The sequence below is a fragment of the Rutilus rutilus genome (assembly GCF_951802725.1).
Source record: "Rutilus rutilus genome assembly, chromosome: 2".
NCBI classification, from domain to species: domain Eukaryota; kingdom Metazoa; phylum Chordata; class Actinopteri; order Cypriniformes; family Leuciscidae; genus Rutilus; species Rutilus rutilus.
The window spans coordinates 29966399-29993342 of record NC_140210.1 but is presented as its reverse complement, the minus strand read 5'-3'; the positions used below and the strand labels follow the sequence as shown (position 1 = coordinate 29993342).

General features: G+C 36.8%; 2 protein-coding genes across 5 annotated transcripts; both read right to left on the bottom strand.

Moving 5' to 3' along the window:
* Nucleotides 1–1471: 1471 nt before the first annotated feature.
* nsun3 (NOP2/Sun RNA methyltransferase 3) lies at nt 1472–11085 on the bottom strand. The gene is made up of 6 exons (XM_084395430.1): nt 10793–11085; nt 10453–10562; nt 8550–8911; nt 6831–6985; nt 3767–3888; nt 1472–1887 (listed from the first exon to the last, which is right to left on the bottom strand). Exons 1-6 carry the CDS (start codon nt 10910–10912, stop codon nt 1620–1622), a joined length of 1137 nt encoding a protein of 378 aa, XP_084251556.1. The 5' UTR covers nt 10913–11085; the 3' UTR covers nt 1472–1619.
* Nucleotides 11086–12402: 1317 nt separating this feature from the next.
* Nucleotides 12403–26484, bottom strand: arl13b (ADP-ribosylation factor-like 13b). Of its 4 annotated transcripts, XM_084402858.1 has the most exons (11): nt 25916–26484; nt 21974–22044; nt 21623–21872; nt 19389–19494; nt 19004–19206; nt 16260–16374; nt 16013–16172; nt 15712–15831; nt 14307–14375; nt 13734–13798; nt 12403–13633 (listed from the first exon to the last, which is right to left on the bottom strand). In XM_084402858.1, exons 1-11 carry the CDS (start codon nt 25972–25974, stop codon nt 13592–13594), a joined length of 1260 nt encoding a protein of 419 aa, XP_084258984.1. In that variant the 5' UTR covers nt 25975–26484; the 3' UTR covers nt 12403–13591. The 4 variants fall into 4 exon arrangements, with proteins under 4 accessions (XP_084258984.1, XP_084258985.1, XP_084258987.1 ...); XM_084402859.1 differs by having other exon boundaries at nt 12403–13798; XM_084402861.1 differs by lacking the exon at nt 13734–13798.
* Between the last annotated feature and the right edge of the window lie 460 nt (nt 26485–26944).

Genomic DNA, 26944 nt, shown 5'->3' with positions numbered 1-26944 from the left:
CATGAAATAATCATATGAACTGAACTTTTGGGCTGAACCTCCACGCTTTTAGGCAAAACCCTAGTAGTACATCACACAAAGAACACAATCCTCAGAGTGAATCATGGTGGTTGCAGCATCAAGTTTTGGGTTGGCTTCTCTGCGGCAAGGATTAGAAAACTCATAAAGTTAGACGTAAAAATGGATGGAGGCACGTACAGTAGAATCCCTGAGGACAGCGTGCAGCAATCCACAAAAGCACTGAAATTTGGAAGACGATTCATCTTCCAACAGGGCAATGACCTAAAACATACCGCAACAGAGCTTGAGCAATATTGCTCCGAAAGAATGAGCAAAAATTCCATTATCAAGATGTGCAATACCGACTTGGAGGCTACGGAGGCTGACAACCGTAATCCTGCCAGAGGTGATCCAACCAGGTTCAATCTTTGGGGGAGTGAATACTTGTATATTCAAATGCAGTTATAGTTAAATAACCCATCTAAGGTGCAGTTTATGTATAGCTGAAATAGCAACAAGCACTGATGTCCTCTTAGGATAATGTTGTTAATGCATAACCCTGTGTACTCTGCTGAAGTTTTTTTCATAAAAATAAAGCTACAATGCTGCTGTTATAGCACTAATAGACTGTTCCTTAAATCTATACACCTTGTCTAAGAGCCGAGGTGCATGCGATCTCATTTTCATATATCATATTAATGGTAAACATTCAAGGTGTGCTCTTCCATGATTCAGGAAAACTCTTAAGTTTTATTAGACGCAATTTGTCACTGAGCTCAAAGGCTGACAACAGCGAAACCTCCTCAAGCGGTTCAGCTGAGACGTTTAAAACACTTATGCAAAAGAGAAGAGACCTGAGCCCGCATTCATTACTCAAAACCTTGTTCATGTGTTGCGCTCTGAGATTTCAAAACAGCCTCCACTTGCGAGAGATCATCTTAAGTGGTGCTTCAGCTGGAGGGTCGCCAGCGATTAACATTTCTGCCTAACCTGTGCTGTTTTTTGCCTTTGCCGTGGCACAAAGAAAATCAAAGTTCAGATGTGAGTTCCATCAGATATACATGACCTTGCAAAAATACTTTTCTTTTGGAAATAAATGAATACTTGAATTCTGCAAGGACGCATTAAATTGATCAGTAAAGACTTTTACATTGACGCAAACAATTTCTATTTCTAATAAATGCAGTTCTTTGGAACTTTCTGTTCATTAAGGAATCCTGAATGACAATGTATAATGGCTTCCAAATTAAGCAGCACAACTGTTTCCAATGTTGATAGGAAATTAGAATGATTTCTGAAGGATCATGTGAAGACTGGAATAATGATGCTGAAAATTCAGCTTCCATCACAGAAATAAATTACTTTAAAATTACTAGAAAAGTTACTTTAAATTGTAATAATACTTGACATTATTAGTTTTTACTGTATTTTGAAATGTGGAAAATAATAATAAACAAAAATAAAATTTAACTATTCTCCAACAGTATTATTTATTTATGTATTGTTTGTTTAGTGAAGAGGGCTAGGATAGACAGTCATGACTCAATCCCATGTGAACACCCCAGCTCTGATGTGTTAAAAGTACAACTGCACGCTGCACCATGGCCCTAAGTAAGGTTTTAATATATCCTCCGTAATCGAGAAACATACATAGGTCCCCAAGTTTTACCCTTTTGCGGGATCACTAACTGTCCCACTGAAGGATGGAGGTGGGCAAAGTAGAAACGATCAGATAGAGAGTCAATTAACTGTTGCTCCAGGTCCAGAAGCTCCACCCCTGGATAAGACGCAAGGACCGCCTCCACAACTGATTGGTTCTCGGCTCGTGACATGGTGCAAGTGGAGTAGACAACCACTCCTCCAGGACGCACTGCTGCTAGTGCCGAACTGAAAAACAATAAAAACCACAACCAGCCAACCATTATTTCGAAAACTATGTTAGTAAAAGCAGTGGTGTTATTGTTAACCACAACTAAAACTATTAAAAAACATTTTCATTCATTGAAATAAAGCTGAGATAAAACAATATAACTATTACATGATATTAACATGAAAAACTTAAACTTATGTAGTTAGTTATTTAGCTGTTTTTGAATTTAAAATGTGTGAAAAAGTTTCAAAGATCAAAGTGCATGAAGTTTGTGACAAATTTGCATAATTCCAGCCTATGGTCTTCATAGGACAAAGCACATTTCTGCGCTGTGAAAGCAAATCCTCTTTTCATAGACTTCCAAAAGGATGAGGACTCTGGCTCGAATTGATTCAGTAAAACCAACGCCTCTTCTAGTCACTGTGTATCAAGTGCCAAGGAAGCCTCCGGAGCTGAAATTCAGATACGGTAATGGCGGTTTCATTTCTGACACACGTTGTAAGCGGTAGACCAATCACAAACACACTGGGCCATCTAACCAATCAGAGCAGAGTAAGCTTTCAGAAAGGATCCTTTATCAAATGGTTTCATTCACTGTAAGAAAAGAGGTGATTCTGCAATGTATATTATGAAAAATATGTAAGTGTTTTTTGACATTGGATATATGTAAACTGTTGCAGGAGACTTAAAGGTGCATTACGCAACATTTCATGTTAAAAATACCCGTTTTTCTAACCCATACATGCTTAAACAATTGCCTGATGGGCTGAATGAGCCCTTCTATGATCACTGCGATTGCCTCTATAATCCTGTACAGTAAAATAAATAAGAGGGTTTCGGGTCGGAATCGACTGGGCGTGACGTCATGCGCGTTCACGCTCACCTGGCTATGTCTGGCAGGTTTGTGTATTCGCCGCCATTATCCGCATCAGCGAAGACAACTCAAGCGACTTTTGCAAAAGTAGAAGATGGATTCAAAGAGACCGGCTTCTAGTTCATCCCAAACCCCAACGCAAATTCCATGTAACCGCGTGCACAACTCTGGTTGCAGTTTCGCGTGTCGCCAGAAGGGGGCATAGTTCTGCAAAAACTCAGAGACTTGCGCAATGCACCTTTAAATACCACTGGAAAACAAATGAATAACCTTTGAACCATTCTTTATGCACTAAAACAAAAAATAACAAAAGCACAAATTTTCTCAAATTAAATTACTCAAATTAAAATGTACAAATAAAAGCAAGTTCAAAATATTAATAAACACTGTAATAGTATATACATAATACTAAAATAATACTGAGAAACCTTTTCAACAAAGTGGTGCTTCAGGTGCTTAACCTTCAGAAAATGAAGTCAACCCCAGGAGGGTAAAATTATTATTTAAGCCGTCATTTTCATTATTATTACCGTTTATTTTCATTATGTGAGGTCTGCGATATTTGGAACGCTGTTACGATTTTGTCATTTTCTAGCAATAAACTAAAATATTAAAAAATGATATAACTTATATAAATCATTTATTATTTGCAAAAAGTCTGAAAATGCGATGAGATGCTTAAAAACATTCTTCCTGCCATACTGGTGGAAGGATACAAATGTTATCACTGTGACAAAAATTGAATTTTTTTTTGTACAAATTAGGAAACCATGCAACAGCAGGGTCGTGCATTAAATTTCGTACACATCTAAATAATGCTTTTGGTCATTCAATTTAGTTTACAAATAGGCTTTTCAAAATTATGCCTTTATTGTTGTACGATTTAAAATTTGACATAATATCGAAAAGGTCAAGAACTTTGCTCAGATGAAACAGAAACAAGAAAAATAATGAAGCAGCTTTGTTTAGCATTGTCTACTTGCCCACATGAGTGTGTGTGTGTTCCCGTGATAGATATTTACCAGAGCAGCTCCTTCTGTAAGAGTGGTAGTTGAGTTCTCTCCTTCAGCCACATTTCCCCTTGGTGGGTATCAGGGGTATAAAGCCAACTCCGGTCATTAGAGCACGGGGCATCAACAAGCACCTGACACACATGGACGGAGCAACGCACACAGAAAAACACACATCAGAGAACAGGTTTTAACTCCGCAGGGAGGAAAAAAAAAAACAGTGTACGAGACTGAAGGGGAATATTTCATGTTCACCTGGGGGATGGCAAACATAACACAAAGAGGAAAGCAGAAGGACAGCAGGGACCTGCCGGTATCGGCCTCATTAGCTCTTTAAAAGAAGCAACACACTCCCACCGTCCTCTGTGAGATCGGCTGGGCAAATGAGAGAGTGGCTGAGGCAGAGAGAGAGAGCGGTATAGTGGAAACACCACACACACACCTGGGGCCAATAATCTCAAATCGCACCTGAGCTAGAATCTTCTACAGTGCTTAAACAAACAACTAACGCAAGCGGCAAGAATCTCCCTGAAAGATTCAGATGAGCAATAGACAGGACTGAATGAAAAAATGATCCAAACCTCTCTTTCTCTCTGGAAATCCTGCAGCCCCATACCCACCAAAACCCCTTGTTCCTTGCTCTAGCTAAGCTCATCTTTCTCAGCTTCCTTTGAGACTACTCTCTCCTCATTAGAACTGGCTGAAACTGCAGTCAAGCTGACAATTGAGCCCCACTGTTTTTCTCCCTGCCAGCTTTGTATTAGAGCCTCTTAATTCCCTCTCTTAGCTCTGCTGCCTGTCTGGCTAAGAGAATGCCGGGGGGCACTCTGGAGACCGACGTCACTAAAGGACATGATGGTGTGGAAAGACCCCCGCGGGCCTGACAATGTGATCTAGGAACGGCTGCATTTTTAAGAGGAAGAGCTGAACCTGTTACCCTCATCTAAGTGCCAGCACTGATAAAGTGATTTGATTATGGGCGTCAGAGACCTATTCTTTTGTCACTTCGGGACAGGAGGTTTCATTACCACAGCTTGAACGCGTACCTGTGTCCCCTCCATCGAGGGTCCCGGGGACCTTAAGCATCTGTCCAATGTGAATGGAGGTCAGTGAGAGTAAAAACAAAACAAAAAAACAACACTGCCACCTTCTGGTTGGATCAGTGTCTCACAGCCATGTACTTATACAATTCACTGCATCTGAAATGAAAGCTTGTGGCTGTAAAACCCCAACAACTGTTATTCCTTTTCACACAAATTATGATTACAGCAGCAGATTACTGATTATTAAAGACTTACTTTCCTGCGGTTCCTTGCACAATACTTACAATACAATGTTGTGACCTCAAAACACTTTTAAAGGTGTTGTATGTAAGTTTTTGACTGTACTAATGCATACAAATACCATAATATGTTTGCAGATATTTAGGAATTGAAATGTGCGTTCCGTGTCGGAATGTCTGTTTTTGTTTTGGTCTGTGCGATACCCGCACGTTGCCAATTTACCCAATAGTATTTCGCCACCACAGGTTGCCAGTTGGCGGAAAACACAGCATATTGCAGCCAAGGAAGCCAGCGAACAAACTGGGTCAGAGATCGCAGATTCTAACTGACCTAAAAAACCTCCGGACTCATCGAAAAATCTCTATGAACGGGAGCATTAAAACGCATTATTACACGGCTCTGTGGAATGCTTGATTCTGATTGGTCAGTCGCGTGATCCAGTGGTATGTTATTCCTTGATAATAACCGCTGAAAACAGATAACACAGGCTCATCCGGGTTACTGAAGTCAGCAGCGCTCTACACTTGCTAGGAACGTTTTTCCTTCGTGGAAGTTTTGCTTTTGGTGAGCTAATAAAATATTAAAACTCAGTCGAATCAATATTGTGTGTACAGTTATTTAATTATGCCATCCAGTATCATGGCCTTGCTCTCTCGTTTCATACAAACGCAGCTGCTGCCATTTCGTGAAGCACGAGACACAATAAAAAAATATATTTTAGAAGCAAGCTAAAATAGCACGGTAGCTACAGCAAATACATTTATATCTCTAGTTTTCTTTTGTTAACACTATCGGTTAAGTTTAGGGTAGGGCTTAATGTCGGTGGTACGTTATTTTCAAACGCAATAGAGCATTAACATTTTAGCGCAACTCACCAGACATTTAATTTCTGAACTGCTGTGATACGTACAACATCCAACATAATAAAACAATGCCAGATTCACGTTCATCAGTATCGGATAAAGCTGAACATGTTTTTAGCGCCAGCCACTGAACATTTCACTTTGAAAGTGACGTGAAACATGTAAGAAGCAGAGTAATACCATTTTGTAGAAATGTGGCCACAGGGATGTTTTTTCAGTGAGCCAGTTAAAAAAATAACAAATTAACTTCTCCTAACATCGCAGCCACCCTGAGCCCTTTTCATTTAAAACCATCACGACACCTCCTGTCGCATTGTGTATTCGTTTACCTTTCTGCTCAGTGGCCCGACTCTTCTCTCACCGCCAGAAGAGGATAATACTCAGTCAGCAGTATCTGGGAACCTTAAAAGCTCCATATTCACTGCTTGATTGGCATGTTTGGTCTGGAGGGCTGCTAGCGACCTGCCTAGTGTCTCGTCACCCCATGATGAGTGGGGAAAAAATGCGTACATATGCAGCTTTGCCTTCAAATGACTGAGTGTGCAGAAAACCTCTATTCCACCTTGCAGCTTTTTTGGTTGCTTTGAGATAGAAAGTAAGGGCTTGCACTAAGTGTTACGCCAACTGTGATAAATGAGGGAGTTTGGAGGCATCATCGGTACTCATGTGAGAGTGTCACTCTGACATTCACAAATAAGCAGGTTTCTTTTCCCCAAACACTTGGCTGGATGACATTCATGGGAGGTTAATTCAGTGCATTTAGCTTCTGCAGTTAAAAGAATCTTACAAATGTTAGGTAATGCTCTCTCCACTGGAGAAGTCATTTGATGATTCGTTCTGGGTAAAAATCAGTGCTTAAAATAGCAAAATGATGGCTTAAGTGTTGTAGTTTTAATGGCTGTGGGAGATGAGCAGAGGTGAGAGTGGTACCTTGTCGTAAGCCCCTGGCCGCACGCTCCCAATGCTCCGGCCGTCCAGGTGAGTCACTGAAAGCAGATGTCGTAGTGTAGGAGGAAAATATGATTCCAGAGTCTTCAGTAGCCAATCATGTCTGTGCTTATCCAGCTCATTACAGTGCAAGAGACCTGGGAGTTAACAAAAATATAATTGTAGGGTACAACAAAGTCATTTACATTTAAATGGGTCATTTAATGAAACATTTTATTTTAAATTAGAAGTTCTATGTACTACATAAATGTGCTGTAAGTTTCAGTTCTGAACAACCAAGTCTTAACATAAAATACACTGCTGTCTGGAGTTATATGTAAGTATGGGTATGATTTGTTTTGTTATTTTAGTTTTTTTTTTATAAGTCATGCATTTAGGCTGCATTTATTTGATCACAAATACAGTAAAAAGTAATATTGTTAAACTTTTTTTTCTATTTTAATATTATTATTTTAAATGATTTAAAATGAATAATTTTAAAAATGTAATCACTGTGATGGCAAAGCTACATGTTTCACATTGTTACTCCAGTCTTCAATGTCACATAATCTTTCAGAAATAATTTGAATATGCTGATTTGGTGCTCAATAAACATTTCTTGTTATCACAGCTGAAAACAGTTGTGCTGTTCACTATTTTTGTGTAAACTTCTACTGTCTATAAGTAACTTTGCAAGTACATGTCAACTTATTCTACTAACCATAACCCTAACCTAATCGTCTACTAATAATACTCTAATGAGAGTTAGTTGACTTGTAGTTGCAAATTAATGAGAATTAGTTGACATGTAGTTGCAAAGTTACTTCTAGTTAGTAGAATGTCTAAAGTGGACTAAATCTAAATAAAGTGTAACCTAAAATTGTATCAATTATTCCACTAGAATACACTTGGAATCTCTTGTTTCTCTGCTCATATCCTCACTTATGTCACTCTCTCTATTTTCACAGAGATGGTTTTAAACTTTACCCCCACTTTCTTCACTTATAATTCCTGTTGGCATCCTTTACTTCAAGAATGGTTCAAAATTAGAAAAGGCAACAGACCAGGCCACTTATTTTTCTTATTGTAACATTTTGAATTATCTGTACTTTTAAAATGTACACGACTACACTATTGATAAAAATGTTGGGGCCATTAAGTTTTTTAAAAGAAATGAATATACTTATATTCAGCAAAGATACTTAAATTGATAAAAAAAATGACAGTAATATTAATTTACAAATAAAGCTGTTCTTCTGATCTTTGTAAAAAAAAAAACATCAAGTTCAACAAAAATATTAAGCAGCACAACTGTTTTCAACATTGATAATGATAATAATAATAAATGTTTCTTGAGCAGTAAATCAACATAGAATGATTTCTGAATTATCATGTGACACTGAAGACTGGAGTAACGATGAAAACTCAGATTTGCCAACAAAGGAATAATATATATTATATATATTATATATATATATATAACAGTTACTTTAAATTGTAATAGTATTTTACAATATTGCTGCTTTTACTGTATATTAAATCAACAAAATCCAGCATTGGTGAGCATAAGATACAATTTTCAAAAAACTTCCCAACCCCAAACTTTTGAAATGACACTACATGGTGTATTATTAGTTATGTTCCAGTCAGAGATCATTCCACATATATTAGTCCTGGCCCTGGCTATGGCTAACCTGACTCTAGACTAGGTTTGTAACTTACCAGGAGTGGCTGTCTGTAATATGGCCAGACTTTTCCCCCCAGGAGCTGCACAGAGATCAAGCACATTTTCTCCTTCCTTCACATTCAAAGTCAGTACTGGGAGAAGAGAGGCTGCATTCAGAAGGTAGTACTGCTTTAACCAGCCTGGGTGGTGGCCTTGGGTGGGAATACGCACTGGATCCTGATGAATAAAACACTGCAGGGGGATGTGTGTCGTATGGGACTTGGATTCAGGATGTGCCGTCTGTGGAAGGAGGTTTGTGTATCCGAGAGCTGTGAGACACTGCTTGAGGTTTGTAAGGTCACTGAAGCGATTAAGCAGGACACCGTATTGCCATGAGAGTGGATTCAGAAGCACATCCCTGCAGACATCAAACATTTATGTGGGCTAAATTCAGAGATTGTTTAATATATTGCACTTCTGTAAAATCAGGTAAAATCTTACATTTCCAGAAAGCTAATACTTACAACAACAGCAAAAAAGGTACTGTGAAAGTATCATGGTTTGGTAACACTTTACAATACAGTCTCATTTGGGTCCTGTTTTTTTTTTATAATATATATTAAAAAATGTGCTTTATCTTAAAAAATATATATATAAATTGTGGAAAGAGGCCATAGTTGCCTGTAGGGATGACAAGTTATCCTAAGGCTCTAAATAATTTTAGACCTGTTGCTCTGACATCATTGGTGATTAAATGTTTTGAGAAATTTGTCAGGGATGAATTTTTAGTCTTTTAGTTCAGTTGGAGTTAGCTTACCAGGCCAGAAGGGGAGTTGATGATGCTGTTGATGTTAAATATGATTATGAAACATCTGGAGGGAAGTAAACCCTTGTAAAATTGCTCTGTGTAGATTTTTCTTCAGCTTTTAATACTATTCATGTGTCATAAAGAAACTGATTTCAGAATTTAAATTAGAATTTAAGATATTGCCGATGATACTGTTATTGTTAGTTTGCTGACTAAGGATGAGAATTGTCATGGTCCAGCGGTGAATGATTTTATGACATGGTGTGACTTTTTGCAAGTAAATGTAAAAAAGACCAGAGATATGGTAATTGATTTTAGAGTCCTTTGGCTTCTTGACCAACAAGAGTGAAAGATCAAATGGTGGAATGGCCTAGCTGTTACAAGTACCTTGGGCTTATCATTGATAATAAGTTGCGTTTTGATACTTGTGTTGAAGTTGAATGAATGCAAAAAAGGCCAGCAACGGTTACACTGTCTTCTTATGACCATGTACTATGCATATTATATTGAATATGTCCTTTGCTTCTCTATATGCTGTTGGTATGGCAATGTAAATATTACACATTGAAACTCATTGAATGGCATTGTCAACCAAGGTAGTAAGATTATTGGTATTAAACAGACAAGTTATCAAATAGTTTTGAACGGTTTGTCTTACAGAAAGCACGAGCTATTCATGCAGGATGTACTCATCCACTGTTCCATGAATTTAAAATGCTTCCTTCTGGTATAAGTTATAGCCTAGTATGCCTGAACTTAAAAGCAATCGGTATAACTAAAATAAACTAACAATGAGCAATTTTTTTTTTACAGCATGTTTTAATCTTAGTTAATAAAAATGGTCATATTCATTGATGTTATGGTCATATAATGTTAACAATTCAACTTTTGATTTTAATAATGTATTAGTAAATGTTAGGATTAACATTAAGATTAATAAAATGCTTTAGAAGTACTGTTCATTGTTAGCTAACAAATTAAATCTTATTGTGAAGTGTCACCCATGGTTTTAAATGTACAACCATAATACCCTTCCCATAATAAATGTAATACCATAATAACCTAGTAAGTGAAAGCATGCTAAAAATGAAGATTGAAAACGTTTTTACAGTATTTTAGAAAATGATTATTTTGAAAAATCCTATGCCCACCTTGCACTACGCCACTGCTCTCCAAGCTCTTCACTGTACTGTGCCTCAAAATGCTTCAGTACAGTCTTACAGACTTGCCTCCGAGGTGCAGATTTACACTGTGCTGCAAGCTAATGATGTGAACAATTATTTAACCATATTTAAATAATTATATGTGTGTGTGTGTGTGTGTGTGTGTGTGTGTGTGTGTGTGTGTGTGTGTATATTTAATAAGAATCATTATAACAATTATCTTATACTTGATACACATAAAACACATAATGAAGTGTTGCCAGTGTTTTTTTTTTTTTTTTTTAGTAATATAACCAAAGACTCTACCCTCGATGTTTAGTCCGCTCACCGTATTAGTGGCTGTGCAATGGCCATGAGACGAGGCGATTAGAATACATTTAAAATACTTCAGCGCGAGAAGAGGACTGCTTGAAAATCCCTTTATACAGCATAATTTTGGAGAAAACATCGATGTTAGTATACCGGTTTTTTAAAGAATGTGTTGTCCGTCTTCTGACCGTGTTCCCCCAGAAACGTGGATTATGATATTAGTTCCGTGTTTCTGTGTTCACAGGTCGGCTTTCGTTCCGCGTCAGGTCATTTGCAGCACTGCTGGTCCGATGCATTGCAAACAGTCCCAACAAACACCACCACCACATTGGTCCAACAAAACCCAACAACTGGTGAAAGTGTTGTGAAATAAAGTCCGTACATTTTATTTGGTTACACTTTATTGTGTGCCCTTCTTACAATGTAATTATACAAATACGTGCATTATAAAAAATAAAGGTTACACTTTATTTACGGTGTCATTGTTGCAGTGTAATTATATATTTAAGTACTGAGTAATATTAATTAAGTGCATGTACTTACTAAAGAGTTAGGTAAGATTAGGGTTTGGTTGAGGGTTAGTTGCATGTAATTATGCATAATTAACTGTTAATACTATTGTAAGTAGGCTACATGTAACATGTAGCATAAAACAATAAAATTCTATGATGAATAAGTTATTTGACCACATATAGGCTATTTTTACATTACCTACTTTAACTCATCAACATAAGCTGATAAGTTTTCTCTTTTTTAAAAGTCAGTTTAATGTAATTTAAGTTGAAATGACTCAAACAGCCAAGATGATTGTACTTAAAACTTTAAGGCAGCTATATATATATATAGTGTAAATTAATCAAAAGCATGTTGCCTACATAATACATTATACATAATTTACTGTTTGTATTAAGTAGCCTATAGACTACATGTAAGATGTGTAACAGACTGTGTATTAAAGTGTTAGCTACTTTTTTATTTTAAGTTAGCCTAATTGTTAAAGTGTAATTACTCAAATAAATAGGCTACTACTTAGGTTACTTACTTTAGGCTTAGGATTTGATTTAGGGTTAGTTGCTGATTGTAATTACGCGTGCTTGCAGGACTGGACACCATTAAGTTAAGTGTTACCAAAGTCTCTTTTGTCAAAAGTAGGCCTATTTGTTAAATGTTTAAAGCTTTTAAGGACTTTCACACTCAAAATGAGGAAGCTTTTTTGTTGTTCTTTGCTCATTTTAATTTTGCAATCAGAATTGTTCAAAAGGAGAGATTTTAAAAGTACCAGATACTGTGATATGCAAGCCTAGAAAATGATGTTTATTTAAATGATAAGTGCTTTCAGTAATTTGAATAATGCACTTTAGAATGCTATGGATTTTGGAGCGATGATCAAAGTTTGATACTTACAATTACTGGCCTACTGGAAGGGCAAATAATGGAGGAAGACCTGAAAGATGTGTGATGGCATTCTATGGAGGAATATAGACGTTAACATTTTAAACCTAGTTTAACTTTTTTAATCAGTATAAAATATGAACTATACCAAAGGTGATTTCAAACCTTTTACATTTTGTTACACTTTCTGATTGCAGATTGCAGATGTAAAACAGTTTTCCCTTTGAATTTTAATATCACCCTTGCAAAAAAAAAAAAACAAAAAAAAAAAACTATAAGTGTAGGCATTTTTGTCTCTTTTCCATGAATTATACAGAAAGCATTTCCACAGTTCAGCTCTCTTTAATAGTTGCAATGAACAAAACCTTGATGGTGTAGTTACTGCATGTACCAGCAGAAGGCGCCGCTAACATTTGTGCAAATGTGCATTATCAAAAAGTTGTAATGACACGGAGATGTGTTGAGTGTGAGAGTGAAAATTAACAAAATAAACTCTCTCTTTTTTTAATTTGACATTCATATTAAATGTAAACGGGTTACAAAGGGCGCAGGTACTGGAAGCAGAGCAAAATGGATGATGGATCTAAACTAAATATTAGTGTGTGGGGTAAAACACAAAACAAAACATCCAACAAACAATGTAAATTATAAAAATCGCAATAGCATAAAATAAATATGAAAGCTGTTTTTTACAGTATATGACATAATACATTAAAAATATATATATATGGAGGGTAAGCATTGTTACACGTAAAGTAATATACTTTATCATCTTTCAGAAGATGACAAATGTGTTTTCCTCCCTGATAAAGCACGATTTACCATATAACTCAATAACGAGCTTGTACAAACTTTAAAATGTTTCAAATCAAATGTAAAAGTTTACTTTCTCGAGATAGTTTTATCTGTTGCTGGTGCTATTTGAGAGTATGAATGTCGTTCTCAAAATTAAGACAGCGTAGTGTATAAACGTATAGATGCTGCTGATATTTTAAAGGCAAACTGTGTCAAAATTAACTGCACATTTTATATGCAGAAGAGCTTAAGATATGCACATGGACCATAAGAACATGTTTGTACAATTTCAAGTACACAAATTTAAACTTTTATATATTTACATATTTTTCAATTCTCTTAAAAAATAGGTCTGTAACATGTTTTCCACAAAAAAAAGAAAAAAGAAAAGAAAAAACAACTCAATTGAGTTGCATATGTCTGTTAATACTGATTTTAAGTATTTTGGTCAAACTAAACAAACAGCTCTACAGAAATAAAGAACATTATAAGAATATGTCATACAGTGAATGTCCACGTCCCTTCATCTCATAAACACTGGCCAGGAAACAGCTTCTGATGACCATCAGTCATTGGCTGCTTGAGTTCATGTGATCCATCTGGGTATGCTGATTGGGTATCAATTCCTCGCTTATGGGCAATTACATCTGCGTAGATTGCTACACTGCCCGTGCTTGAAGATAAGAACAAAACAATACTTTGATTGGTTGGGACCCTTAAGAATTGTGAACCAGCGATGGGGGGGGGAAGCAGAGGTAGTGTTAGGAAATTACATCATGAGTATCGCTGTTCGGCCTCTGCCTAATTGCTACAGGTGGGAGAGGTTTGCCATAGAAATCTGCCAATAAAAGAGAGTCATGGAAGAAAAAAAATTAGGTCAGCAATGTCCATTTAAAAAAAAATCAAGGATCAACTAATTTCAACTGACCACAAAATACATAATTAGATTCCTAGATTAAAATGTCACTGCTCAATGTTTGCCTGCTCAAAAGAGGACATAGAACATTATATGTAGAATTCAAAATGTTTCCTACAAGCATCAGGGAAATGAATCGCATACATTAGTCACAGTGCAGGAAGCAAGTTGTTAAGGAGAATATGCAAGTAGCATTTGTTAGGTACAATATTAAAGTGGATGGTTGTGGTATTTCTGTTGGCTGATGACAGATGACTGTACAGGAAGGATGTGGCTGAGGCTTGCTGTGTGGATGGAGAGAAAACAAAGCTTTAAAGACAGAATTATGGGAGACACTTACATGGTTAGGAAACAGAATGAGAAAAGGAAAAAAAAAATGTTAGTGATGCGCATGCCGGAGATGGAACAGATGCAATGAACCAACAATTACCAGAATGCCTTGTATCTCCAAGAGGCTCAAGTTTGGGGAGCCTAGAAACTTTGGGAGTAGCCCATCCAACTAAAACCAAGAAAAAAGTCAAATTATTAGCTGTTAGGGTCATTAAAATGAAGCAACAAAAGGGAAAACTAGGACAAATCAGTGGTTATTTTGACTATGAAAATGAATGTTTAGCAAATGATAGAAAAGATTTTCTCTGACTTTCCAGAAGTCTGTTGTAATCCTAGAAAATGTTTTTTTTTTTTAGCTCATAGTTTTTAATCAAAATGTCATAACTCGATCTTCCACATGACAGACTTCTCTCTGGTGACATATGCTGGACGTCCAGACTCCATCCAATCAAAGACCGATGAATTTAACCCCACTCTACATTTTTACCCTTTTCAATAATACATTTACTCAGATGTATGTCACAATACAGAAAAAAGCTATTTTGCTATGCTACTTCTTTTTAAACTTTTCTTCTGTTAATAGGCAAGTAAAGGGACTACTCTTTATTTTCTAGTATGCCATTAAAGTAAAAAAATATTACTTGTGTTATGGATTGGATTTTAAATAAATATGAGTTGATGTACAGTAAATTAAATAAATGACCTAAACCTAAATTTGACATGCTGTATTTTCCAGAATACAAGTCACATTTTTTTTAATTAACCTAAACATGCTGCGACTTATATAATGCAATTAACATCAAGTTTACAAAACATGGATTTGTGCCGAATGCAAAACATATGGATTTGTGCTGAATGAGAAAGGTAGGTGAGCTTAAGTTTATTTGTATAGTGCATTTCCCACATACAAGTAGTTTCAGTTTAGCTTTAAATAAATCTCTTTAGGCTTGGCATTTATAATAAACGTTGTTTATAATGACTGCCACTTTAATTTATGTTTGTTTTATTCTTATATTTTTCATTCTTGTTCTGTTCTGAATATTGTTACATTTAAAGGATTTGTTGTGGAGTGAAGGGAACTAAAAACATGATTACAGCTAATATAATGTTTGTAAATATTTGGTTTTATTTATCAGTGTTTTACATTATTTCTGAACGTAATAAAAAAATGTGACCAATGCAACTTATCTGTATTTATTCTCTCAACAATGCAATTTTGACCAGGTGCGACTTATAGCCAGGTGTGAATTATTCCACTCCCTACCTCTGTTGCTTGTTTTCTGGCATTCTTTAAAATGTTTAATATTAAGTGCTCCTATGCTTGTGTTGTACACTTTTTTTTCCCCACAGCAGCTCATACACTCTGGTATCAGCCATTAAAAAAAAAAAAAAACTGTTTTGTTTGACAAAGGTTCATAGTGCAAAAACCACGGTAAACCATTTTTTATCAATTATTTGTTCATTGTTCATATCTGAGAAACTACTTGTAAAAGAGGCATTCTTACCTGGTAGGGGAGTAGGGGTGGGGCTTTTGGCTGCTGCTTCTTCCACTCTAAGAGGGTCAACTCTATGCTTGCGTTTCAATCGCAATTTCCTAGTTTTCTTTTTGGTCTGATCCACTGCTCCTGATTAAAGGTGACAGATACATTGCAGTTTTTTTAAGTGATTTCAGAGCCAAAAAGGTTTCTCATGTGTCATAATAGTGAAAGCTTGTATTTGAAATGAACTGACAATACAAAAATAAACCTTTATTCATTTATTACTCTCAGCATAATGGAGACCTTCTGAGGAAATTAGAGGTCCTACCTGATTCTGTACTCTCCGGGGTCTGTCTCTCGCTCTCTTCGTCCTCCTCCTCGTCCTCGTCCTCCTCATCTTGAAAGGCTGTCTGTTCTTGCACACTGTTCTGCTTGCCCTCTTCTCTCTGTCTTTGTATCTCTTGCTCTTGAATTAATTTGTCTTCAAACTGGGATTTTTATATAAAGTGAGTATTTTTTGCATCTTAATGATTTCATCCAACTTGTGTATTAAAAGAAACAATGTGACAACTAACCTCAGTAACAACATTGTTTATTGGCTGGAATGGGTTGGGCATGTTGGCATCATCTAGCTCATCCTCTTTCAGTGTCCTTCCTTCTCGCTCAGCCTCCTCTCGCTCCTGCCTGTCTCTGTCAGTGCAAAACATCTTCATTAAACTGTTGTTTGCATTTTGAACAGTTTAAAGTCATAATAAAACAAGTAGAGACAGATATTTTCTTCGGTATTGTAATGTACATCTGAGCGTAACAGATTATAAGAAAAAAAAAAGTGGTTAGAGGCTGCAAACATCAGCAGCAGCCATTTAAAAATGGGTGTTCCCCAGGGTTCTGTCCTAGGCACTCTTCAATTCTCTCTTTACACACACAGCTCTGCGGCCTTATGCAGTTTGAACTCAACTGTGTTTTTTGCAGTAGATGCAGTATTGATAGACCTGATCGCTAAGAGCGATGAGACGGAAGAGAATCTGACATGGTGATGTTGGTATAATTCATTCTCTCTTTTAAAATACCAGCAAGAATGTAGGGTGGGGACTTGGTTCTATCAATTGGCTGATGATTGGATTTTGTGTTGCACTCAAATGAATAGCTGACGGGCCAGTGCGAGCCAAGACTAACAGCGTGCCGGGCAGGGCCTGTAGCCTCGGACCTCAAGGCCAAAATCAAGCTGCATTTCCACTGTCGGGCCAGTAGCCCCGCAGTGCTACACTAAAACCCATGCTGTTGTTATGCTTCCATAGAAAAACGTCACACAACCCCACCGTTTAACCAGCACAGGGAAACTAGCGGACTGAAAACTAACTAGATCGGGAGTGCACATCAAACATGCTGAATCAAACAACATATCATTATTTAACATAAAAAGTGAACACACATACTTATTCAGTTGTGCCTGCCTGCCTCAATTTATTTGTGATCACAGCAATACACAAAACAACTCCATTAAGTACAAAGCCTTACACATTTAGAAAAAAAAAACCGATTACAATATATAGATATTATATACAATATTATATATTTTTATAAAGAATGAGCATTTCTATGAATTGTCCACGAAATTATGCGATCTCGAGGATGTTTGAGCGATCTCTCCCATGTCACTGTTATCCCTTCAGTCAGACCAACAGATGGAGCTCACAGAGAGAAAACAGGAGTTATGAGTTGTATGAGTTAACCGGAGTAAATGTAATTTATGACATGTGGATGCAGAAGTCCGGTATCAACAAAGGCACAGGGAAAAGACTGATAAATACACGATTACAACCATGTATGCTTTGTTTAAGTTCTTCAAGCAGCCTCAGGAAATTTCTTTAATCATATCTGTATTTATATTATGACAATAGTTAAAATAAGTAGCTTTTAGCATCACATATAAATATATTTCTGCTTCACACTGTGATCAGAATCGCCATCGGATCACAATCGGAAGTTATTTCACACACTCGCCGGTGTCTGAAATCGAGTTTTGAACTGAATTTTTTTTTAAATGTCTTTAATGTTGAGGTTAGCTGTTAGCCTGATATGAAAACATGGGAAATGAGCAGCGGTGTTGACTCTCAAACGCCACCTCTGTTCATAACCACCGCTAAAGCCCCTGTTGGCCTAGCCTGGTTCTACCAGACTCTCGTACATTTCATTTGTACAGAGAGTCTGGCCTCGCTCCATTGAGAAACGTTTACTTCCTTGAAGGCGGGTTCTCTGTTAAAGTTCAAAACTATTTTGAACTATTGAGTCACTCAGGATCTGCCATAACCAATCGCTAACGTGTGGTCGTCCGAATGATCAGAGGATTATGTTTAGAATAAGATGTCTGTCTTTTATAAAGTTTATAAAGCGACGAGAATACTTTTTGTGCAAAAAAAAAAAAAAAAAAAAAAACGACTTTATTCCACTATTCATTTCCTTCTCTCTGTTCCTCGAGTCTTGATAAAGCAGCGCGTCTGTGTGTTGTACGTCACACGTAGGCTCACTATTGGCCGACGCTAGTCATGTGTGTGATCACATCAACGTCATCGTTCTCAGCCACTCCTTCTATTCGCTGATTGGTCCTACAAAAAATTTGTTTCTGGAAACCTAAGAATATACAGCAGTCCCAGACGTAGTACTGAAGGAAAATGAAATTGAGCGGAAGTACGTAGGAGGGCGGAGCCAGGCTACTGTTGGCCTGCTTTGGACCAAGGAATTCGGTGGGCCAAAAAACTCTGGCCGTTGGCCACAATGATGCCCCGACGAGGCACGATCAAGCCCCGAAAGTGACAATGGAAATGCGACTGACCCTGGCACGCACTCGCTTTTGGCCCAACAGTGGAAACACGGCTAATGAGAGCTTGCAGACAACTGTTCAAGGGGCAGGGTTTAAGCGGACTAAAAGTTTGGAAAAGTCCGGCATTTCACCAGAGAGAATAGTCTGTCACTTGCATGGAAGATTGAGTTTAGATTAAACATTACAAGAACAACAACAAAAAAGAAACATGGATGAATCATCCACAATAAAATCTATAAGATGCATTTACTAAACAGGGTACAGTTTCATTTTATGCTGACTTTCAAGTAGTAACTCAAGCAGTAAAACAAAGAAAAACACAGACTAACTATGAGTACATATTTAAAGCAAATAAAACCAGCTTAGTTGATATGAACTAATTTCAGAACTAAACTACATTGTTTTAAACTATTCTTAACGAATAGGCGGCTCCTGATATATCTGGAAAAGAGGGATTAGCATGACAACCCATGTGAAAAGTCTTGTTAGCTCACTGACCTCTCCTCTCTGATCCGCCGAACTCTTTCTGCTCTTTCCTTCTTGTCTTGTTCTTCCTGAGCCTTCTGCTCTGCTGTATCTCTTTGCACACGCTCTGAAATTGCCTCGTAATCCTTGGCAATGTTATTCAGGAGCCAGTTAAGGCCATTCTTGATGGATTTGTCAACCTTCTTACCATAACCCAGCACAGCAGAACAGGGCTCCTGAGATCAGAGAAAACAACATTTAGTTCAGTTTTATATGATTGTTTTGCAACATTTCTTTCAAGTAATTTGCTGAATTATAAATATAAAAATAAAGCAAATTTCCCCACTCATTATTTCCACATTAATTACAAACTCAAACTGGTCTCTGATTAATATAAACTTTTTAAATATTAACTCACAATCTGACAGAGGCATTTATTCTCGTTGACAATCTTCTCTAATGACAGGGTCTCGATGATATCTGCTTCAGCCAATGCCCCATCTTGGTCCTGTTTATTAGCCAGTCTGAAAGCCAATCAAAAGAATACAAGCTGGTCACTAGGTGTTGCAGGTTACTAGATAAGCTGTCACAAACAAATGGCCTGAGGTCTGCACTTGAGGTAGACTGAATAATTAGCCTTGAGATGTTGAGCACTCTTGACTTATTAGCACACTTAACAAGCTATATTTGGTCAAGGACTTCCATCTGCTGCTCACTTCCTCAGTTAATTTGACCCACTGCAGCTTGTCCAACGCTCCAACAGATATACAGATGATGCATTGCACATTTGCTGCACACCGCCCCAATCCACTTGGACTAGAGGCAGGAATTATGTGAGAATGCTCTTCACTGATTACGGCTCGACATTCATCAAACCCTCCAGGCTCATCAACAAACTCAAGGTCTTGGCTCTAAACACCCTCCTCTTTCTGACAGGCAGGCATGGGTGGTGAGGAAGGGCTGCAAACATTTTAAAATGGGTGTTCACCAGAGTTCTATTCTGAGGCCTCTTCTATTTTCCCATTTACCCACACAGCTCTGAGTCCTTACACAGCCTCAACTCCATCACATTGACACATTGTTGACGCAATTTTGGTGGGCCTGATCAATAAGAGCTAGTAAGGATAGTAAAGAATTGACATGATGGTGTTGGTATAATTGCCAAATACCACCAATAAAAAAGAAGGATTCGCATGAACCACATACGCTGACAGCTTGTTTAGGATCGGCCCCAAGGTTCAGAGATCTTTTAACAGGTGTACCAATGAAATCATTCTGTCTGGTAGTATTACTGCCTGTTAAAGGAGCTGGACCTTGCACAATTGTAGAGGCACGCACAGGGTGGTGTAGAAAGCTGAATGTATCAATGAGGATGCGCTTCCCAAAATGCAAATATTCATAAGGCAGAATAGTACTAAAGCCAAAAAAAAAAAAAAAAAGATTAAAGACCCCAGCCACCATAACAAAAGCCTTTTACATTAATTTCCCCATTATATCTAAACACTTAATGCGGTATGTGAAGGTGGGGTATTTTACTTTTCTCCTTTCTAAACATGAATCTGCATATCTCATCAGTATGTACATATGCTTTAGGCAAAGTGGGATTTTGCACAATATCAGCATAAATCCCTATTATTTACTGGAGTAAATGCATTAAAGTAACTTGCATTTATCATTGAAGACCAGCAATAATTACTTTCTTTTTGAATATATAACGGCGATGCATAAATGTCACATTCAGACACACCCATTTAGCAGCTGTGATGTCTGATTAATGGATTAAACTGGCCCAGGTTTCTATATTATTTTTAAGATTATTTGGTATTTGGTGCTACCTTTATAGCTTTACTTGCCAATTAATGTTATTACACAACAACCAATTAGAATACATGTTACAGATGTAAACATTTATTTGAAGGGCACTGCATAATTTCTTTAATTTTCTGTACGTTGTGCTGAAGGGTCTGAATACTTATGACAATGTGATATTTCAGTTTTTCTTTTTTAATAAATGTGCAAAAATGTCAACAATTCTGTGTTTTTCTGTCAATATGGGGTGCTGTGTGTACAATAATGAGGAAAAAAAAAAGAACTTAAATGATTTTAGCAAATGGCTGCAATATAACAAAGAGTGAAAAATTTAAGGGGGTCTGAATACTTTCCGTACCCACTGTACATGTGTTATATATTAATTTTGTCTAATGCCTTGTTTTTATTCTATCGACAGCCATCTCATCTTCCATGTTTGATGATCTGTACTTATTCCAGCCATTAAAGGGATAGTTCACCCAAAAATGAAAATTCTGTCATCATTTACTCACCCTCAAGTTGTTCCAAACCTGTATGAGTTTCTTTGTTCTGCTGAACACAAAGGAAGATATTTGGAAGAATGTTTGTAACCAAACAGATCTCGGTCCCCATTGACTACCATAGTATATTTTTTTCCTACTATGGAAGTCAATGGGGACCGAGATCTGTTGATTACAAACATTCTTCCAAATATCTTCCTTTGTGTTCAGCAGAACAAAGAAACTCATACAGGTTTGGAACAACTTGAGGGTGAGTAAATGATGACAGAATTTTCATTTTTGGGTGAACTATCCCTTTAAGTCACATTCAATGACAAGAACATGTCAAGTTCTGAAAACTCACACTAATACAGGTTTGCCTGCAATACGAGGGTGCCGGAGAACCTCAGCCATTGTGTCTCTGGTTTCTTGGATTCTCTGGACATCACTGGAGTCCACAACAAACACTACTCCATAAGACTCAGAGTAGTAGTTTTTCCAAATGCCGCGGATACGTTTACCGCCACCCAAGTCGAAGATTGTGACCTCAAACTTCCCCTGCTTCAGGTCCACCTTTGAGAAGCCCACTGTAGGGGCTACATCTAAAGGACTTTCTATGACAGAAATATACACATTATGAGAATTATCCTGGATCTTGAAAACACAAAAAATAATTAGAAACAGGAAAAAAATTTTTATTATAGTGAAGATTTACCTCCCTGGATTCCTCTGACTGTAGCGGTTTTTCCAGCATTGTCCAGTCCAACCATTACTAAAGTCACTTTCCTGTAAGAACACAAATATAGCATCACTTTATCATGCATCAGACAGACCTACCAAAGTTCAAGACGGCCCTTCTAAGGTGCTAAGCTTTGAGGTGCAAAGGAAAAATCTAGTTTAAAACACCAGTGCCAAATACTTAGAAAAGTTTAGATTTTTTTTTTTTTATATATACCATTTTCAAGAAATATTTGTTTAAAGATGATAAGGTTAAATGAAATAACAAAAAAAAATTTTTATCATTCTTAAATCTAAACGTTTTTGGGGAGTTGCACCACGTGCCATTTTATTTCAACTAACCTTGCCTAAAAGATTAACTAAAAGGTCTACATGGGCTCTTTTTTTATTATATAATTTTCTGTAATTTGCCTGTTTCTTATAGGTTTTGTTCTGCATGGTCACACAGACATGGTAGAAAAAATTTAAATAAGTTTTAATAAGAAATTATTATTTTTATTTTTATTATTATATTAATATTAATTTAAGATTAAGCCAAAATACTTAACAAGTGTGTCTTTTCAAAAATGTCATTATGTTAATGAAGCTTTTTCATTTTGATATCAAGACAAATGTATCATCCTAAAAAAAATAATGGCCAAAAAAAATCAAGATATATCAAATCAAGTAATCAAAATAATGTTCATGAAGTCAACTTTAATCTGTTTAAAGTTGCCTTCATGAACTTAACTTTTTGACATAAAAAAAACAAAACAAAAACACACTGACATAAACTTATGAATTCACCCACAGCTGTGAGCGAAGGCAAGCTAAGCCTGTACGTTAATACATCATCTCATGACTGGCAAAAGCGCACAGGGATAAAGAGGATGATTCAGCATACCACACACACAAATACCAAGTAAATAATGTGGCCTTTTCAAGACACAAATGACGTCAAAAATATAAATTAAATGATAAGCTGTCCGGGGCTGTAGAGTCCCAGCTGTTTAAACTACAAGGCTTCCAGTGGAGGCTTAAGAGGCATAAAAAGACATCTGTGCCAACACAAATATCTTGAAGTGACATGGGATTTCTGCTCACCATCATCAACCTATGCTTAATTCTGAAGAAATGCCAGACAAACACATGGGCCAGGCAGCGTAAACAAACCTTTCAGCCATCACTGATGCAAACAGGAAAGCTAAAGTCCTTAGCTACCAAAAACATACACACACAAACAGATACTTAACTGCGGCACTTGCGCCGCAGGGACATCAAGCGCACTATCCAGGTGACAGTTCTCTGCAACCAGGAGGCCTTCATTGAGACTGGGAATAGATCAAGATGACAGCTAGCTTTCCCTTGACTTTGGTTGTTTTTGTTGATACACACACACACACACGCTCTCTCTTTTGTCTCTCCTGGCCTCTGGTCAGCTCTGTATCTGAGGGATAAGCTGGGGATTTCTACTTAGCCCAACAAGATCAGTGACATGGTGCTAGAGGACACACTACGTTCAGCCAATGAAATAAGACAATAACTTACACAGTTAGTCGTCAGTAAGACGTAACCATAACATCACTGGCACGTTTGGGGCCAGACATCTCCACTTTAAACGGACTGATTCTTAGGTACGATCAAACATTTTACCCAGATTTATCCTTATCAAGCATCTTGTTTCAGGCACAGCAGGTGATGTGAGTAATTAGATATTTATCACTTGGCTTTAAGCCTATGCCTGATTGTGAGTCATGTTCCAACGTGTATGGCGAGAGGTGCATTTAGGGACTCTATAATCAACATACGGCATCTTTATGAAAGTGGACTTAAATACTGAAATTGAAAATGACACCAGGGCTAATGCATCTTCATGACAAAATATGAATCTATTGTGTGGGAAACGAACAAAATATCTTGGCACAAGTGCTTTGGTGTCACCAGCAAAACGGTTTTGTTAACAGTTTTAAAAATATATTCTCATTAATTAAAATAAAGCTTGAATAAAACAAATTATAAATATTAGATGAAAAACAAAAAAATAGACATGTTGGCAATTAACTTTAAAAAAATACTTATTTAAAAAAAAAAAGTACTTATAAGCAGAGCCGGACAGTAACGGAGTACATTTACTTGAGTACAGTACTTAAGTACAATTTTGAGGGATCTGTACTTTACTCAAGTATCATTTTTGGGGAGTACTCATGACTTTACTCAAGTACATTTGAGAGGCAAATATTGTACTCTTTACTCCACTACATTTATATCCATAACCGTGAGTACCCGTTACTTCTCGGAAACCCTCAATTTGTTGGTTCCCTCTCAAATGTGATTGGATTGTGCAGGCGCCACTGATTGGGACAGCCTATCAGCAATCACCTCAGCTTTCCACCAAAGTCAACTCCATTGTCAGATTTAGATAAGAGACGAAACCATGGACGAAACAATGGATGAAGACGCAGCAGGTCCATCCCGGGAATGTGCCAACCCGTGGCCCCACCTCGCCAGACTATTTCAATTTTCTGAACAAGTTAATGATAGTTTTCGCTTCAAGTGTTTGCTGTGTTTACCAATGTAAGCACTGTGGCAGTAGTAATGCAATATTTAAAAAATTTACTCTTGTACTCTTGATACTCAAGTACTTTTAAAAACAAGTACTTTAGTACTTTTACTTAAGTAGACATCTGACTGTAGTACTTTTACTTGTACTTGAGTAAAATTTAGCAAGGGGTATCTGTACTTTTACTCAAGTAATGAAGCTGTGTACTCTGTCCGCCTCTGCTTATAAGTATAGTTATGCATAGTTTTTTTTTTTTTTTTTTTTTATGTCAAAAAGTTTAAAGTTGCCTTCATTAGCCTTTTTTGATGACTTGAATGCACCTCTTCTGTGTTTAGCATGTTTTTTTTTTTTTTTTTTGTATTAGAATTAATCCTGATATTTTTGGGGCACAAAGTAATGAGGGTGATACATTTGTCCTGATGAAATGCAAAATGGAAAGGCTTTATTAAAATAATGAAATTCTTGAAAAGAAAAGCTAATTAAGTGACTTAAGTGAAAAAATAAATACATTTAAAATCCTTTCAAACTCAAGTGGTGTGACCATGCCAAATATCAAACCAATTGGCATTAAAATTGTTTGACATTTTCTTAAAAATAATATTGTTTTTATTATTACTTTTAACCAACTGGTTTCAAGATCTTGTTTAGAGAATGTATTAAGACCACTAAAGATGTATGAACTTGTCTTTCTTTAAAGTGATATTTCACTCAAAGATGAAAATTCTGTCATCATTTTCTGAAGCCACATGTTCATGACAAGTGAAAGGTGACTAGAAGCTGTTACTCTGCCTAACATCTCTCAAGTACCAAGCAACATTTTTTTTTTTTTTTTTGGGTGAACTATGCTTTATAATAAATACAACTTGATTAGATATGTTATGTTCTACTAGGCTACATTGACCCTGTGATGCATACATTATTAAATCACAAAGGGGAAAAAAATGTTTCATAATTGCTTTCAATCATTACCAATAGTTTTCCATAAAATGATGCATTTTGAAAGTTACACATTGCACTTCCCCGTGCAATACAAAATAATAGTAAAAAATTCAGATGTACTTGGTGTATCATCACTTTCATCAGCTATGTTGATTTTTTTGTTGTTGACATAAATACAAAACACAATGACATAGGCTACAGTATAAAGAAGACAGTCGCACAGTTAAATAAAAAAAAAAACACCCATGGTAATTTTTTGTGTGGCTTCTGTGTCCAAATACAAATTGGGAACACTGTGCAAATATAGATAACATATATGTGCAAATATAGATAACATATAGGCCTACACAGTTGCATATTATAAGAATTGACAGGTCTGCTCAGAAAAACAGTTAGTAAATGTATCTTACGACTCAATGGATCAAAGTTGTAGACACTCACCTTGCAGGTTCTCTCCATCGTTTCAACCAGTTGCAGCAGTTCGCCATCAGATTGAACATTTCACCCCAAGTGTCTGAACTGGGATTTTTTATTTCATGACAGCCGTTTTGCCTGATTACTAAAGTTCCTGGCTAATTTCTTTCCTTTGTGTTTTAATCAACCCGTTATCTGCTATCACTCTTTTATATGTCTATCTTGGACTCGCGATTTGAGTAAAGACATCTTGTTGTATCATTCTAGCAGAGAATAAGGGCAGAATAAACTAAAGATGTCCAATTAAGTTACATTGTTTAATTTTCACTTACAAAACTGACCATAGAGTTATAGTTTCATTTTGCTCACTACCCGAATCAATGCACCCTCACTGAAGGCTAACCAGTTAACGTTAGCTAACGTTACTGCATACGATCCATTAAAACTATTCAATTACATTCGTATGTCTTTAGATGGAAAATCTATATACATCTATGTATCTATTATACAATGACTATACATACTGTTTCAAAGACGTCCCGGTGAATGCTTTACTCTCAATTTTAGACCTTTGTTTTGTTTTGTTTTTGCAAAAAGATGTAACGGGATAACTGTTAGCTTGCTTGCTAGCAGTCCGCTTTGTTGACCAAGCTGAATTTGGCTGCTATGGCTGCAGCCACAAGCTCGTCGAGGGTCGGGGTTGCCAAGTCTTTAAAAAGATTGTATGATATAATGTAAACTACGAAAAAAATAATTAAATGGAAACTTTCTTTGTTAGCTTTCAACATATGTTTGTACTCGGACAGCTTATAGTCTTTACACCGAGACCCTTATGATACTGCGTCGATCGAAGTGGCCGAAAAATATCAGTCTGGAAATAATTGACTTGGCAACACTGTACTTGCTTACACTGTACTTGCCAGAGTAACGTACTCTAAAAAGTGAACAGTGCCTCCCGTGGACGGAGACGTAGCAAACTGTAGGTAATTAAAAATGAAATGAAAATTTTCACCACATTACATAAACGGGTAATATAAATTAAAACATTGTGGTGGC

Bases quoted from the DNA above. Each gene is read 5' to 3' on its own strand.
- arl13b (XM_084402858.1), bottom strand. From the start codon at position 25,974: ATGTTCAATCTGATGGCGAACTGCTGCAACTGGTTGAAACGATGGAGA. The intron at 22,045-25,915 runs GTGAGTGTCTAC...GTGTTCTTACAG, and splicing joins CGATGGAGAGAACCTGCAAG to GAAAGTGACTTTAGTAATGG. The intron at 13,799-14,306 runs GTAATTGTTGGT...TTTTATTGGCAG, and splicing joins TGGAGATACAAGGCATTCTG to ATTTCTATGGCAAACCTCTC.
- nsun3 (XM_084395430.1), bottom strand. From the start codon at position 10,912: ATGTTTTCTCCAAAATTATGCTGTATAAAGGGATTTTCAAGCAGTCCT. The intron at 10,563-10,792 runs GTGAGCGGACTA...TCACATCATTAG, and splicing joins ATTGCACAGCCACTAATACG to CTTGCAGCACAGTGTAAATC. The intron at 1,888-3,766 runs GTAAATATCTAT...ATTGTTTTTCAG, and splicing joins TTACAGAAGGAGCTGCTCTG to TTCGGCACTAGCAGCAGTGC.